This window comes from Perna viridis, chromosome 2, assembly GCF_037379345.1.
Source record: "Perna viridis isolate PV_CMFRI_1.1 ecotype Kerala chromosome 2, ASM3737934v1, whole genome shotgun sequence".
NCBI classification, from domain to species: domain Eukaryota; kingdom Metazoa; phylum Mollusca; class Bivalvia; order Mytilida; family Mytilidae; genus Perna; species Perna viridis.
In genome coordinates, this window is record NC_142446.1 from 1,054,479 (window position 1) to 1,072,324 (window position 17,846).

The window sequence follows — 17,846 nt, forward strand, 5'->3', positions numbered from 1 at the left end:
ATCAAAGTGTATTGGAGTTCATTAATCTTTGAACCCTCCTCCTTTACTTAGATGTATCTATTCATTCTATTCAATGAACATCTTGACCAAAACCCAATATAATCATTACAGTTGAATAACAGTGCAAAAGTACTCCACATAACAAGTAGTTGTTATATAAAACATTTCCAATCACTCACAATTGCTAAGCCATCCAGAGCCTTCAGAGTTTTCAGGTGGTATATGATAAACAGTCTGTAGTTTTCCATCTCATGCACCACAGGGTTTCCATACAAATCCAAAATCACCAGATTTGGTAAAGACTAGAAAACAGAATTAAGTTATCATCATGTTTACCTGGTTAATTCCTTATCAAAACATGGTATCAGGGGATATAATCAAAACAGGGTATCAGGGGACATAAGTAAAACAGAGTATCAGGGAATATAAACAAAACAGAGTATCAGGGGACATAAGTAAAACAGAGTATCACGGGACATAATCAAAACAGAGTATCAGGGGATATAAATAAAAGTGTATCAGGGGATATACTCAAGAGAGTATCAGGAGATATAAACAAAACATTGTATCAGGGGATAAAAAAAAAACATGGTATCAGGGGATAAAAACAAAGTATAGTAACAAGGGATATAAACAAAACAATGTATCAGGGGATAAAAACAAAACATGGTATCAGGGGATATAAACAAAACATTGTATCAGGGGATAAAAACAAAACATGGTATCAGGGGATAAAAACAAAGTATAGTAACAAGGGATATAATCAAAACAATGTATCAAGGGATAAAAACAAAACATGGTATCAGGGGATATAATCAAAACATGGTATCAGGGGATATAATCAAAACAGGGTATCAGGGAATATAAACAACCCAGTCAAATAAAACCATTAGAAATTTATTTCAATATTGTGTTAGCATCCTCTATCTGTTTGTCTTATTTATTTATCTTTAAACATCCAGACTTAAGTAGATTTTCTATCTATAAGTGGTAACTATTTTCTATCTGTTAAACAATTCTCTGTAATGTGAGGGGGTGATATTGTGTATTTCATTATAGTTACACAATAATCTTTTATATAATTTTGATTTTTTTTTACAATTTTGTAAACAGTAGGTTAAGGGGTAATCAATCGGGGTGATATGGCTTTGCTATAAGTTCCATATGTTGCGGCTTATTGTTTTTTTTAATTTAAATTTGAATTTAATTGCTGTGGTTCTTGTCTCATGAACATTTTCTGATATCTTTGCTTTCATGAGTGTGTAATCAGAAACCTGTATAACTAGAAATACTTTGAGCAAGCCCAATTCAAATGGACTTAAATGGAAAACAATTGTTGATCTCCCTTTGGAGTCTTCCAACAGTAATTATTTTCCTTCATGTACATCTACATATGACACCCAACTTTCCTATAAAATTTCATCAAAATCCCTAGAGCTGTTTAGGAGTTGCGCTTAGGAAGTTATAACATGTAAAACCCATTATTTGGATTACCTACCTTTGGAGATCTCAGACAGTAATTGTATTCCTTCATGCACATCAATATATGTTACCCAACCTTCCTACAAAATTTCATCAAAATCCCTTGAGCTGTTTAGGAGGAGTTGCGCTTGCAATGTCGACAGACAGACAGATGAACACACAGGATGATTCCTATATACCCCCAAACTTTGTTAGTTGGGGGGGGGGAGTATAATGATCCAGGTGGACAGACGCACGAAATAAACTCCTAGAAGCATATTACCTTTAGATAGAAGATTTCTCTGACAGAGTTGAGAATATTATTTCCCATGTAAAGCTCCATTAATGAGTTCAGTTTTTGTACACCAGAAAGGGAAACTATTTTATTGTTCTCCAGTGACAAGTAAGCAAGGCCAGTCAAGTACTGTATTCCAGTGTCCTCCAATGTAGAGATATAATTAGAGTCCAGACTTAGTCTGCGTAGCTGTGTTAGTTTACCAATTCCCTCTAACTTGGATATACAGTTATTATCTAATGACAACTCTTGTAACTTGTGGCAGTGCTCAAGACCCTGATGGATAAACAGATAAATGTTAAGATAACTAAACAATCAGTACATCAATAGTACATAATGTTAACATTAGTCATTCCTTCCATCAGACCAACTGTCACATAGACTATCTTATGTATTGTCTTGTGGGCCATCTAATCAATTGTCACATAGACCAACTTATATATTGTCACATGGGCCATCTTATATATTGTCTCATAGGCTGTCTAATCTATTGTCACACAGACCATCTGTTATAATGTCACATGGGCCATCTAATCTATTGTCACTAAGACCATCTTATATATTGTCACATGAACTGTCCAATTTATTGTCCAATAAGGCATCTACTGTCACATAGACCATCTTATATATTGTCACATGGGCAATCAAATCTATTGTGGCATAGACTGTATAATCTATCATCGCATAAACCATCTTATACATTGTTATATGGACCTTCTTATCTATTGTCACATATACCATCTTATACATTGTCACATCGACCATCCAAAATTATTGCCACATAGACCATCTTATATATTATCACATAGACCATCCAATCTGTTGTCATATAGACCATCTTATATATTGTCACATGGACCATCCAATCTATTGCAACACAGACCGTCTCATCTATTGTCACACAGACCATCTGTTATAATGTCACATGGACCGTCTAATCTATTGTCACAAAGACCATCTTATAAATTGTTACATGGACAGTCCAATCTATTGTCAAATATACATCTTATATAGCATCACATGGATCATCCAATCTATTGTCACACAGACCATCTTTGATATTGTCACATGGACAGTCCAATATATTGTCACATAGACCATCTTGCACATTGTCACACTGACCATCCAAAACTTTTGTTGCACAGACCATCCAATCTTGTCACATAGACCATCTTATATATTGTCACATGGACCATCCAATCTATTGTTACATAGACTTTTATAATATGACATGGAAAGTCCAATCTATTGTCACATAAATCATCTTATATATTGTCACCTGTATTGTCCAATCTATTGCCATACAAACTGTCTTATCTATTGTCTCATAGACCATCTTTGATATTGTCACATGGACAGTCCAATCTATTGTCACACATATTGTCACATGGATCATCTAATCTATTGTCACATGGACCGTCTTATATATTGTCACATGAACCATCCAGTCTATTGACACATAGACTATCTTATATACTGTCACATCGGGTGTCTAATCTGTTATCACATAAACCATCTTTTATATTGTCACATGGTCAGTCTAATCTATTGTCACATAAATCATCTTAAATACTGTCACATGGTCCATCCAATCTATTGTCATGCATATTGTCACATGGTCCACCAATCTATTGTCATGCATATTGTCACATAGATTGTCCAATATACTGTCACATTGACTGTCAAATATATTGTCACATGAACTGTCCAATCTATTATCACACAGATTAATACATAGACTGTCTAATCTTTTGTCAGATAGACTGTCAAATAATTGTCACATGGACTGTCCAATCTCTTGTCTTATGGACTGTGCAATCTATTGTCACATAGACTGTTTAATTACTTGTCACATGGACTGTCCAATCTATTGTTAAAGAGTGTCTAATTAATTGTCACATGGACTGTCAAATATAATCTATTGCTTCGTAAATTGTCACATAGATTGTCTAATCTATTGTCACATGGACTGTCCAAAATATCATCACATGGACTCTCAAATAAATTATCATACAGATTGACACAAAGACTGTACAATTTATTGTAACATTAACAGTCCAATCTATTATCACACAAATTGTCACATAGACTTCTAATCTTATATATTATCTAAAATAATCTATTGCCCATGAACTGTCTTATTATTGTCACATGGACTGTCCAATCTCTTGTAACACGGACTGCCTAATTATTTGATGCATTAACTGTACAATCTATAGTAACATGGATTTTCACAATGTATAGTAACTTGGATTTCCACAATGTATAGTAACATGGACTTCCAATCTTTTGTCAAATGAGTGTTCTAATCTACTGTCACATGAACTGTCTAACCAACTGTCATATGGAATGTCAAATCTTTATTCACATTGCTTGTTCAATTTTTGTCATATGAATTGTCTAATCCATTGTCACATGGTCTGTCCAATCTATTATCACACAGATTGTCACTTAGACTGTCAAACTGCTTGCCACATAGACTGTCTAATCTTATGTCACACAAACTGTCTAATTAATTGTCACATAGGCTGTCTAATTAATTGTCAAATTGACTGTCCAATCTATTGTTACATAGATGTCATAGACTGTCTAATCAATTGTCACATGAACTGTCTAATCAACTGTCATATGGAATGTCAAATCTTTATTCACATTGCCTGTTCAATTTTTGTCACATGAATTGTCTAATCCATTGTCACATGGTCTGTCCAATCTATTATCACACAGATTGTCACTTAGACTGTCAAACTGCTTGCCACATAGACTGTCTAATCTTATGTCACACAAACTGTCTAATTAATTGTCAAATTGACTGTCCAATCTATTGTTACACAGATGTCATAGACTGTCTAATCAATTGTCACATGAACTGTCTAATCTACTATCACATTGACATACTAATATATTGTCACATGGACTATCTAATATATAATCACATGGACTGTCTAATTTGTTGTCACATGGACTATCCAATATATTGTCACATTGATTATGTAAAATATTATAACATGGACTGTACCATCTATTGTCACATGGTCTGTCCCATAAAATATCTTTATGGTTTATACAGAAAATTGTTATGGTTATGAGATTATTCTTACCTCAATCTTAGTAATATCATTTTCAGCAAATGAAGCCCATTTTAAATTTTCTAACCTCTCCAAACCAGAAAGCTTTGTAACATGTTGTTTATCCAGGTTCAAGGATGTCACCTGGAAAATGAGTCATCACCAATCAATTATTAAAACACTTTAAACTATTCAACTTGTAGTTTTTCACTGCCACTACATGCCTTTTTTTCTTTAATAGTTATATGAGAGGGAATGTATTGTGTTCATGAGAATGCTTCTTTACACTTGAAACACATCCTTTCTAGGTACTTTGTTTATGTATTCAGAATTAGTCTGATCTAAATGCTACACAGAAAAAAATTGCAACATATATTATTTGTGTGCTTTGAAATATGAATGCAAGACATATGATGCCATGTTTTCAAACATATGAAAATGCCATAATATAGCCATAAGAATAGTTTACTACATCCTCATTGACTTTACTAGTACATTTTGTTTACAGAGAGTAATTTTCAGCTCGGGGAAAGAAACTTATAAATGCTTAAAATCTAACTACAAGTAAATTTGCCCCAAATTAAATTGTCCCAGAACTAGATTCCATAATTACATTTACCGGTTCAACACATTTCAAAAAAAAAAAAAAAAAATGATAATTCCTAAATGTGAAGATAGAATTATAAGGATTAAACAGCTATTTTTGGTCGTTCATGCATGTATGAACATATATCTCCACTCCTAAACATTACATGAACAGCCTTAAGTTGTTAACTGAGTTTGGGAGCTCCAAGATCCATTCATACATGCAAGAACGACCGAAAACAGCTGTTTAATCCTAATAATTCTATCTCGACATTTGGGATTTTATTTTTTTTTTAATTAAAAACAAATCTACCAGTGGTTACAACCAATAGTTTTCAACATTTAATGGATGGAAAGTATTTCCCCTTTAAGTTAATTGTTTGGATACGAAAAGGTTTTAATCAGTTAATTGATAAAAGAGCAGTGAAAAGTTTTTACCTTATGAAACCAATGGCTATCATGATCATTGACTTTCTCCAACTTGTTACGACTGGTCTTCTCCAAAATATGTGGTGTTGTCATCAGACTAAGAGACCTTGGTTTGTTTGAATCAGTCCGTGTATGTGTCATTATTGACAGATGAGATATTCTTGACCCGGCAGCTACACGCAGGGCAGCAGTAGCTTCAGTTTCAGATACACAAGATCCGTCCAGTAATGTCAATGACTTTAATCTTCCTATAATTCTCAAACGAATATTCTCTGGCTGTAATGTATAGAGGATATAATGATTACCAGGCTATAATGTATCGTACTTCATTCTGCCAGAATTAATTACATATAATTTAATTGATTGTTTATTTCTTATCTGAGTAAGAAAGGTTATTTCCAATAAAATAACTTGGTACTGTGACTTCATTAGGTCTGCAATCACAAAGCAAATAATTCTGAACTAAACAAGGCTTTGATGAAGGGACAAATCCTAATTTTAATCAATTAGAAATTAAATTACAAGGATTGTTTTATTGAATTTTTTACCAATTCATGCTCGCATAACCAATTTTGGGGCAGTTAATGCTTGTTGGTTCAGCACTTCATAGTTCGTGAAATGTAAACTGCCCCAAAGTTGGTTGTTTTGCATAACCTGGTCAAAAATTGAAAATAATCCTTTTATAACATAATAAAATTAAACACGCAAACAATCAAACTGTTAACAGAAAACTAGGAAGTTTTTGATAACATTTTGCAACAAGAAATTCCACTTTTAACATTTTTTCAGCACAGTACAGATCACAAAGTGATCATACGAAAGCTTTTGGCAAACCAAATCTTCATAAAGCATTTGTGGGACATCATTATGTCGATATAAGCCTTGTTTCAAGGCTCGCTCAAGAACTGACAAATAATGCAATAAAAGCACTTGGTGACTTAAAATGGTCTTTGATTCATTGCTATTGACAACATTACCTGTTTTGTATAGTCATTATGTCAAATTCACATCAACACAAAACAAGAGGCTTCTAGGAGCCTAAATTGCTCACCTCATTAAATTTTTGCTTTTCCAGGGCAATAACTCTAACAAGGAGTTGTTTGACAATTTCAACTCGAAGGACTTTGGTAGGACTTATCATATGGATCATTTCATCTATTGAAAGTTTCTATCTATCTTTCATAGTTTTCAAGATATTGGCTAAATACTACTAAAAACATCACTTTTTGCCTTTCAAGGGTGCAAGACCACAAGGACTTTGATCCTTGCAGACTTTTGTAGGCCTTACCATAAGGATCATTTCAGCAATTGAAAGTTTCTTTCTATCTATCATAGTTTTCAAGATATTGGCTGAAATCTGTGAAACAAGAGGCTCGCAGGAGACTGAATCGTACATGGTTAGTTTTTTTTCCTTTCAAGGGCAATAACTCTAACAAGGAGATGTCCAATAGTTTTGTCTTAAAGAAAACTTGGGTAGGACTTATTATATGGATTATTACATCAATTGAAAGTTTCTATCTATCTATTATAGTTTCATGATATTGGCTGAAAACTGCTAAAAACATCATTTTTTGCCTTTCAAGGGCTATAACTCTAACAACCAGTCATCCTACTTCTTTGATCCCTGCACACTTTTGTAGGCCTTATCATAAGGAACATTTCAGCAAGTGAAAGATTCTTTCTATCTATCATAGTTTTCAATATATTAGCTGAAAACTTTTAAAATAAAGAACATGTCATTCTATGCAAAATACCCTCAGGAACATTTGTACCAAGTTTGATTCAAATTGGTTCAGAAAAGAAAATTTTTGATAGTAATGATGTCAAAACTAGCCAAAAAACATTGAAAGAGGGCAATAACTCCAACATGGCTAATTGAATTAACACGAAAATTTGTCAACAGATAGATCTCATCATTCTGAACACTCTCAACCGTGTCAAAATTTTGCTAAACCTAACAGTTTTGGAGATATATGGAAAAAACTTCTGTCTGAACCCTATGTTCTATTTTTAGTAACTGTGACCATGTTTTTCTGACAAATACCCACATGTAGAATAACCTAAGAAATATTCATACCAGGTTCAAGTGGTGTCAGAGGAGGTTCTAATTGGTTCGGTAGTTTAAGGTGAGAAGATTTTTGAAAGAAATAACATTAAAAACTGGGAAAAAATATCAAAAATGGGCAATAACTCCATCATGGAGGTCTTAAATTAAGGTCTTACTAACCACTTCCAGGTCAAATGGACACCCCCCTATGTAATACCAAAAACACACTGAACCTAGACTTATGCATTGTAAGTGCATTATTTGTGTGTATTCTGATTAAAAGTAGTCAAAATAAAGCTGAGAATGTGTACTTTAAAATCATACATGTAATTTACTACAAAAGTGTATGAATATTGTTTACATATGTGTCATTCTGTCAGTTAGCAGAAAAGGTAAAATTGTGGATTTTCAGTACTATTTATTCAAGTAAATTTTGTGAAGAATTTCTACAATCATCATACCATTAGCACAATGATTTTGAAAGCCTTATTTTCCAAGCTTCGCAATGGTATGCAACTATAAGATATCATTTTTCCTGGGAATTCACAGTGAAACTTTGAAAATTACTTTTTTAACATGTGAAGTAATGGAAATGTTGGAAGTGGTTAGTGAGACCTAATACATAAATTTGACTACAGATAGATCTCATTATGCTTAACACTTTTGCTCTGTCAGAATTTGGCTAAACCTAATGATTATTTAGGTATATGGGAAAAACTTCTGACTAACCCCTATGTCCTTTTTTCAGTAACGATAGCCATGTTTTTCAACAGATAAAAAATCTCCACATCAATTCTATGCTAAATACCAGAAGATACATTCATACTAAGATTTATTCTGTTTGGTCCAGTAGTTTCAGAGGAGAAGAATTTTGAAAAATTGTTAACGAGGACTGACAACAACGGAGAACAGTTTGGTACTGTGACATCATCAATGTGATTGGTCAGCAGTCAGGGATTCAAATAGTCCAAACTAATCATGTAATTTATGACAAAATTTCTAATTTGACTAGAAATTGGGTCTTAAACATATTTTATATTTCATAAGGACTGTTTTATATTTTTGATCAAATAATGTGCAATAACCAACTACATGAACCTTGAACAGGGACCATACACTGACCACAAATTAGTTATTGTGTACTACTTAGTTGTTATTGACTTGAAACACAGTTCTATTTCCCTGAAAACATTTCAAAATGACAGCAAACTTTATGAACATTTGAGAATAAACAAGAAGTTTTACATTTACTTCCTGAAATATTCATAGATTCATAACTGATAGTTAAATTTTAAAGTTAATAAAATCTGTGCTCCTGACTATAGTTCCCAAAGCTTACCTTTTGCCAATTATTATGCCTTGTATCCAGGATCAACAAGTTAGGTACATGCTTTCTTAAAATAGACAAATCTTCTCTCGTATTGCACAGTTTGTTCCAACTAAGATCCAGAAATTTCATCTTTGGCACATTCTAAAAAAAAATCAGTATGTAAACAGTAACAATTAGGGTTGAGCAAGGGATCTGATGTAAAAACAAAAAACGCAAGTTGTACAAGTTGGCTAAAGTGTGGAGGCACAACCATTAACTGTTAGGGTTGGTAAAGATTGGCTAGGGTGTGGAGGCACAACCATTAAATGTTAGGGTTGGTACAGATTGATTAGGGTGTGGAGGTACATCCATTAACAGTTAGGGTTGGTACAGGTTGAGTAGGGTATGGGGTACAACCATTAACTGTTAGGGTTGGTACAGGTTGGTTAGGGTGTGGAGGTACACCCATTAAGCAGTTAGGGTTAGTACAGGTTGGTTAGGGTGTGGAGGTACAACCTTTAAGCAGTTAGGGTTGGTACAAGTTGGCTAGGGTGTGGAGGTACATCCATTCAGCAGTTAGGGTTGGTACAGGTTGGCTAGGGTGTGAAGGATAACCATTAACCAGTTAGTGTTGGTACAAGTTGGCTAGGGTGTAGGGTAAAACCATAAACTGTTAGTTTTGGTAAAAGTTGGCTAGGGTGTGGGGTACAATCAGTTACTGTTAGGGTTAGGGTTGGTACAGGTTGGCTAAGGTGTGAGGTACAACCATTACGCAGTTAAGGTTGGTACAGGTTGGCTAAGGTGTGGGATACAACCATTAACTGTTAGGGTTGGTACAGGTTGGCTAGGGTGTGAAGGATAACCATTAGTGTTGGTGCAAGTTGGCTAGGGTGTGGGGTAAAACCATAAATTGTTAGTTTTGGTAAAAGTTCGATAGGCTGTGGAGGTACAAACATTAACTGTTAGGGTTGTTACAGGTTGGCTAGGGTGTAGGGTACAACCATTAAGCAGACAGGGTTGGTACAAGTTGGCTAGGGTGTTGAGGTTCAACCATTAACTACTAGTTTTGGTATAAGTTGGCTAGGGTGTGGGGTACAACCATTAACTGTTAGGGTTGGTACATGTGGGCTAGGGTGTGGGATACAACCATTAACTGTTAGGGTTGGTACAGGTTGTCTAGGGTGTGGGATACAACCATTAACTGTTAGGGTTGGTACATGTGGGCTAGGGTGTGAAGGATAACCATTAACCAGTTAGTGTGGGTACACGTTTGCTAGGGTGTGGAGGTACAACCATTAACTGTTAGGGTTGGTACAGGTTGGCTAGGGTGTGGGGTACAATCATTAACTGTTAGGGTTGGTACAGGTTGTCTAGGGTTTGGGGTACAACCATTCACTGTTAGGGCTGGTACAGGTAGGCTAAGTTATGGGGTACAACCATTAGCTGTTAGGATTGGTACAGGTTGGCAGTAAGGATACATAGTTGCACAGAAATAGGTGGTATAGGTTGGCTTTAGAGTCAGCCAATGTCAGGTGTTGGTTTCATTCCACCATGTTTATTTTCCTCCAAACTTTATTGACCATAGTTTTGTTTACACATTTACTGTGAACTTTTTGAGAAAATAAAAATGTGTTTATTTAATAAAAAAAAAGAACAGCTAGAAGCAACAAGAGGCTCCCAGGAGCCTGAATCGCTCATTTGGCTAAATTTTTGCCTTTCAAGGGCAATAATTCTAACAAGAAGTTGTCCGACAATTTTGACTCCATGAAGACTTTGGTAGGACTTATCATGAGGATCATTATAGTTTTCAAGATATTGACTGAAAACTGCAATAAAGAGCTGCGCTTTAAGCGCATGATACACCCATTGCCCTTTTAACTTGTCCTTATGCTTTTAATGAATTTAAATGATCAACTAGAAATACTGTGAGCCCTGTCAAATACCCTTCCCCCCAAAAAAAAGTAAATAAAAAATTTGGCACTATCAAGGCTACCTCAATTTTAACTAAGTTTGTTGTCTTGATTTCACCCATACATTTCTATCTTGTTTAAAACACACTTTTCTGACAAAGTTACCAAGTACCTTTTACATTTATTAGTCAATCATCATAACAAACGGTCTGTTTAAAACGATTTTTCAACGAATAAAATTTCCTTGGCCGTTTCCAGCTTTCTTTAAAGAGTAAAACTTCATAACACAGAAACATAAAATTTGACATTTATACAAATCGGAAGGGAGCTTACTTCAATAGATATGAATAATTCACCAAAGTTTCATAAAAGTTAGTGTAAGTGTTTTTCAGTAATTGTGCGACAACTTTTTTTAAGTATAAAAATTTATAATATGAAAACGAAAAATCTGAAATGTGTATATAAAAAAAAAAAAAGAAAAAAAGAAAAAAGGGAGCTTACATCAATGGTTATGAACAATGCACCAAAGTTTCATAAAAATAGGTGAAAGTGTTTTTGAATTATTGTCCGAAAACTTGAAAATCCCCCTTTTTTAAAATATAAAATTTATAACATGGAAACGAAAATTTCTGAAATTTATGAAAATCGAAAGGGAACTTATGTCAATAAATATGAACAATTCACCAAAGTTTCAATAAAGTTGGTGAAAGCATTTTTGAGTTATTGTCCGAAGTGTGGACGACAGACGGACAACGGTACACCATAATATGTCCTATCTTAGACAGGTGTATAAAAAACCTAATTTTTTGCCTTTCAAGGGCAATAACTCTTATATGGAATCGTCTGATAACTTTGATCCCTGGATACTTTTGTAGGCCTTATAATAAGAATCATGTCTCATTCTATCTATCATAGTTTTCAAGATATAAGGTGAAAACTGTAAAAAAAAAAATGTCATTTTTCACCTCTCAAGGGCAAGTAAAGGCGCCAATGTTTTTAACCAATCAAATATCCAAACAGTCACTTTGTTACGGATACCCACCCTAAAAAAAAAAAAATACCAAGTTTCATTGAATTCTGTACAGCAGCTTTTGAGAAGAAGATTTTTTAAAGTAATAACATCAAAAACAACAAAAGAGACCACAAAGGGCAATAACTCGAACATGGGTAAACAGATTTTCACTAAAATTTTACCACAGATAGACGCTGTATTCTTTTACCCTCTGTCAGAATTGGGCTAAACCTAACAGTTTTGGAGATATATGCAAAAATCTGCTGTCTGACCCCCTATTTCCAATTTTTAGTAATGGCGGCCATGTTTTTTAACCAATCAAAAATCCAAACAATCATTTTGTGCAGGACACTCTAAAGGAACAGTCATTATAAGTTTCATGCAAATCTATTCAGTAGTTTCAGAGGAGAAGATGTTTGAAGAAATTCGACGACGAAGACGAAAGCCAAGTGATGGCAATAGCTCACATGGCCTACAGCCAGGTGAGCTAAAAATAGGGCATTAATGGAAAGTTAAGTGATACCCTGCCACCTATGGGTGAAAAAAAGGTGGATGGTCAAATGTTCTCAATTTATCATCTGTAAACCATCAGGAGACAGAAAGGCGGGCGGACAGACAAATTAACACTCACATTTTTTACACAATACAAATGTACCTGACAACTTTGTGTGGCAGGGTTTACAAAGGTATGAAGTTGTTAAACATGAAGTGGTACATGTTGTCTTGTCTACCCCCACTTGTATCAGAGCCAGAGAACAACCTAAATAACTTACAATATCCTATAAAGCCACAAATCAATCCATCTATTGGCAGCTGAGATTTTTGTGAGAAATTTTTTTTTTTCACATATAGTGAAAAATGAAGTCCCACAAAACAGGAAGTCAATATTGACAGCACCCAACATGGCTTATATAATGTATGTCCCATTCTTAAGAAGCTACACGTCAAATTTAAAATCAAACAATAACTGTGACAAAATTAGAATGGACAGACAGACAGAATGACAGACAGACAAGGTGATTCAAATATACAACCCACTCATTGAGTAGGGGTACAATAATTATGTAATCAACAAATCCTATGGACAAGTAAATTATGAGGCCACAGGTGACTGCACATTGCACATAGAATAATTGACACTTATAATATCCTTTTCTAATATCTTATAAACAATAAGAGGATTTATCAGACAAAATTATCCTTAAACAATCTTCAATAAGGACAATATATTTTTGATGTATGAAGTAAGCAAATGACGAGGTTTTTTTACCTTTACAGCCTTGATGTGCAGGCTGTTATGGTGTCATTCAATGAGATTTACTTAATTTTTAAAAAAATGTTATATATTTTTTGTATCTTAGCTACAATGCAGTATCTTTTGACAAAAACTTACCTTCAATCCTTCCAAGGAAGATACTTTGTTGAAGCTGACATCTAAATATTCAATACACTGAAATAATAAAACAAATACAATGCTTCACATAGCAACTTGATATCACTACATAGGTCGAACCCTGAAAAGTTGGAGCTAACTTGATACCACTGCATAGATCGAACCCTGAAAAGTTGGAGCTAACTAGATACCACTGTATTGGTCAAACCCTGAAAAGTAGGAGTTAACTTGATACCACTGCATAGGTCAAACCCTAAAAAGTCGGAGCTAACTTGATACCACTGCATAGGTCAAACCCTGAATATCTAGAGCTAACTTGATATCAATGCATAGGTCAAACCCTAAAAAGTTGGAGCTAACTTGATAACACTGCATAGGTCAAACCCTAAAAAGTTGGAGCCAACTTGATACCACTGCATAGGTCTAACCCTGAAAAGTTGGAGCTAACTTGATACAGAATGGAAGTGGTGACAGATGTTAAAATCTTGTAAAGAGACTAAAAATTGACTAAATGTCTAGGAAAGATGATGTCAACGACAACATCACCATACTATTATACCCCTAATTTGATACCACTGCATTGGTCGAACCCTGAAAAGCTGGAGCTAACTTGATGGCACTGCATTGGTCGAACCCTGAAAAGCTTGAGCTAACTTGATACCAATGCATTGGTCAAACCCTGAAAAGTTGGAGTTAACTTGATACAAAATGGAAGTGGTGAAAGATGTTAAAATCTTACTATCTTAAAATAGACTAAAAATTGACCAAATGTCTAGGAAAGATGACGTCAACGACAACATCACCATACCATTATACCCCTGCACATTTTTATGGTTGTATCAAAATGTAAACAACAAAATTACTCCATTACATTAATTTTAGCATACTGGTACATTTACAAAACAAATAGAATACATAATAAATCACATTGTTCACTAAGAATGCTTTCAGCCTCTTGGCTCTTCAGATAGTTCATGAACGTCCTTTACAGCAACATAGCAACCATTGTAAATAATGATGCAATGTCATAAGAATTTGGTTGCAATGTACTTTCACTATCAATTTTAAAGTCGGCTTGAACATTTTATAAAGTGGTCCTCTTTGGTCAGACACAGTAGCTTGCTGTTTCAGGAATATTTAAAAAAAAAAAACAGGAATATTCGAAATTTTCCTTTCCCACAAGTATCGAAATGTCTACTACCAGTTGAATTTCAGACAAAGGGATCCCTTATTTGTTGTTTATGGACCCTTACTCGATGCATTTATTTGGAAGGTTTCTCCCTATCTAAATGTTATTAAATTTGTTTCATCAATGTATTCGCATGTTCCACATCTTTATCTCTGCATTTACTGAAGAAAAATTCATCATTTGAGAAACCTTTTGTGAAACTAATAATTATCTCAATATCTCAATAAAATTATATCTTATATCATTATCACAATATAATTACATGGTGTATATTGTTAAGTTGATATAATTATATCATTATTTTGATATTATCAATTTGTTTATTTTGATTAGGTATCAGTAAACCTAGAAAAGAAAGGAAATGAAAATGAAATCTAGTAAAGTCTGTGAAAGTTAGAGAACAAAAAAATAACTTTATTTCAGTTGAAATCATATTCAAATCAATGAACAGAAATGCAAAATGTCAAATAATAAATTGATATATTTAGAAAAAGAAAAAGACATCTCAAGAAAAAAACTGAAGGAAACTTGTATTTTATTAATACATGCTTAGTTTGGAAAACTTCCTTCTTTTCTTATATTATTTTTTATACTCTAGTTGTATATAGTTTGATGAAGTGAGAGAGATATGAAAAAAATACACCTTTGACAGCAATTTTTATAGTACTCCTATCCCAACATTAAATAGTGTTTTCAACAAGTTACTTGATTAATGTGGGTATCAAGGTACAATTTAGATTATAAAATTTTATTTAGGAAGGAATATTTCTGCATAATGGGGGATTAAAAACTGTTTTTGCTAGAGATATGATGAAATTGAGCATTTCTTCATTTGCAGAACTAGAGCTAATTTGAATTGGAACAAAGGTGTATTTTACAGATTTAGTCTTTTTCATTTCTTAGTTTACTGATACCTTTATTAAAATACTAAATTGGAATATACCATAATAACGATATAATTGTATCAAGTTAATGATATTAACTAAATTAAGGTAACTATATAACAGACAGAGAAACATGTAAATAATCATAAATTGATAACAATAATTATAAATATAAATAACAACACACTTTAAATATTTGGATGTCTCCTCTGGGCTTCCATAATATAGAGTACATCAACAACAATGCAGACAAAGAAAAAACATGAAAAGTACAGAATGTAATAGTTTTTGTGTTGGATCTTAGAAACTTGTCTTAAGTTGCTTGTTTGTTTTTGAAGTATCTTATCCAACTCACCATATGAGACAATTCGTCTAGCCTTGTCAACTCGTTACCACTAACAACCAGTCGTTTCAGATTATGTAGATTTTGTAATGGTTTTAACTTAGATAAAGCATTGCCATGGAGATTGAGTGATGTTATACTTGATACTGTATCTACACTGGCAAGTTTCAGGACTAAATCATCTGTAAGGGCTATTAACCTAAACAAAAAATATATAGGGTGTTAAAGACAACTATCCCAAATTGATGGCAATGGCCAACATGGCACTGCAACTGACCTGAAAATTCACCATAGGTCATTACAAAATCTCCTAGATGTGACACTTAAGTTCCCAGAATTTGATGCCAAATCTCCTGCATACAATCCAGAACCTTATCATATTCACTGTATATGTAAAAGACAAAGGCTCAAGGGACATTTGGTCACTTTGGGCTAATAATAGCAATTTCTTTCTCAGATCTTGTAATTTTACATTATCAAAGAAGTGTTTCATTATATCAGAGAAATTAACAAAGCTGTAGTCCCATGATAAGAGCAAAATGAGACAAGATTTATAATAATATTTCATAATCAGACCCATTATTTACATGATTTACATCATGATTTCATAGTCAAACCTATTATTTACAATTTCATGGTCAAACATATTATTTTCATGAACTACATTAAGATATATTCAAGGTTTACATTAAAAATTATAATAAGACCCCCTTTTGATATATATCAAGATTAGGATATAAAACCCATTCTAGTTCAGATGTGCAATAATTAAGGTCCCGGATCCTATGTGTGTGATTTTGGTTTAATATCAGGATTTTTTAAAGACCTACATGATGCTTAAGAATGTTCAACCAACACCTAATACACCTAGAAACAATATTATAATGATTGGTAGTACATGTAAGTCAATTACTACTATAGCCTGTACTCAATGTCAAAGCACATTAACTGAAGTTTGGTTGGCAGTTAGTGGCAGTACTGATTGAAGAATCAGTTAATAATTATACATTTGTAACAGTTGATGTTAAACCATTGGTATCAGCTGATTATTCAACAATTGTAACAGTTGATGATAAACCACTGGTTTGTTCCATCAAGAGATCCACCTTGGACGAGGTTTTGATTAATGTTCCATTAGGGAACCACCTTAGAAGAAGTTTATATTAATGTTACATCAAAAGACCCACCCAGGATAAGTTTTTGATTAATGTTCCATTAGGGGGCCACCTTGGAAGAGGTCTACATTAATGTTCCATTAGGGGACCCACCTTGGACAAGGTTTACATTAACGTTCAAGTAGGGGACCACCTTGAATGAGGTTTACATTAATGTTCCAGTAGGGGACCCACCTTAGACGAGGTTTACATTAATGTTCCAGTAGGGGACCCACCTTGGACGAGGTTTACATCAATGTTTCATTAAGGGACCACCCAGGACAAGGTTTACAATAATGTTCCAGTAGGGGACCACCTTAGATGAGGTTTACATTAACATTCCATTAGAGGACCCACCTTGGACGAGGTTTACACTGTGGTTCCATGTTGATCACATCATCATCTATTGACTTGTCATCATCAGCATGTGAAATTGTTGGTACTCTGCATTCTCTGTTGTCTAGCAACATCTCATTGAAGTAATTAAATGGTGATCGTGATCGAAGCTTGGAAAAAAATCACATGCCATATGATGATCAGATTCAAACTTACATTGTGGATAATAACCCCTTTATTATTCTACAATTTCAAAATTTTATTGCACAAGTAACAATAAACTGTTATCACAGAGATAAGTCTTGCCTATTGTCAATATAAGACTGAAAAAAATATGTTCTCAGGCACCACCGTATCCCTAAAAACCCTCCCCCATCTGCAATTTTTATTATGGTAAAATCCGGAAATTTTCATATCCAGTCCAAAATAGA

The 17,846-nt window shown here is 33.9% G+C and overlaps 1 protein-coding gene across 7 annotated transcripts in view; it reads right to left on the minus strand.

Annotated features, from left to right (window-relative positions):
• Positions 1 to 17,846, minus strand: part of LOC148623241 (leucine-rich repeat-containing protein 9-like) — an 81,045-nt gene that overhangs the window by 25,119 nt on the left and 38,080 nt on the right. For all 7 annotated transcript variants that reach the window (XM_088564924.1, XM_088564927.1, XM_088564926.1 and 4 more), the window contains 8 exons: positions 17,437 to 17,585; positions 15,938 to 16,124; positions 13,510 to 13,566; positions 9,225 to 9,356; positions 5,848 to 6,114; positions 4,858 to 4,968; positions 1,745 to 2,032; positions 180 to 302 (listed from right to left, as the gene is read on the minus strand). In XM_088564924.1, the coding sequence (XP_088421050.1) occupies positions 180 to 302; positions 1,745 to 2,032; positions 4,858 to 4,968; positions 5,848 to 6,114; positions 9,225 to 9,356; positions 13,510 to 13,566; positions 15,938 to 16,124; positions 17,437 to 17,585 (1,314 nt within the window). The remainder of the gene's footprint in view (positions 1 to 179; positions 303 to 1,744; positions 2,033 to 4,857; positions 4,969 to 5,847; positions 6,115 to 9,224; positions 9,357 to 13,509; positions 13,567 to 15,937; positions 16,125 to 17,436; positions 17,586 to 17,846) is intronic.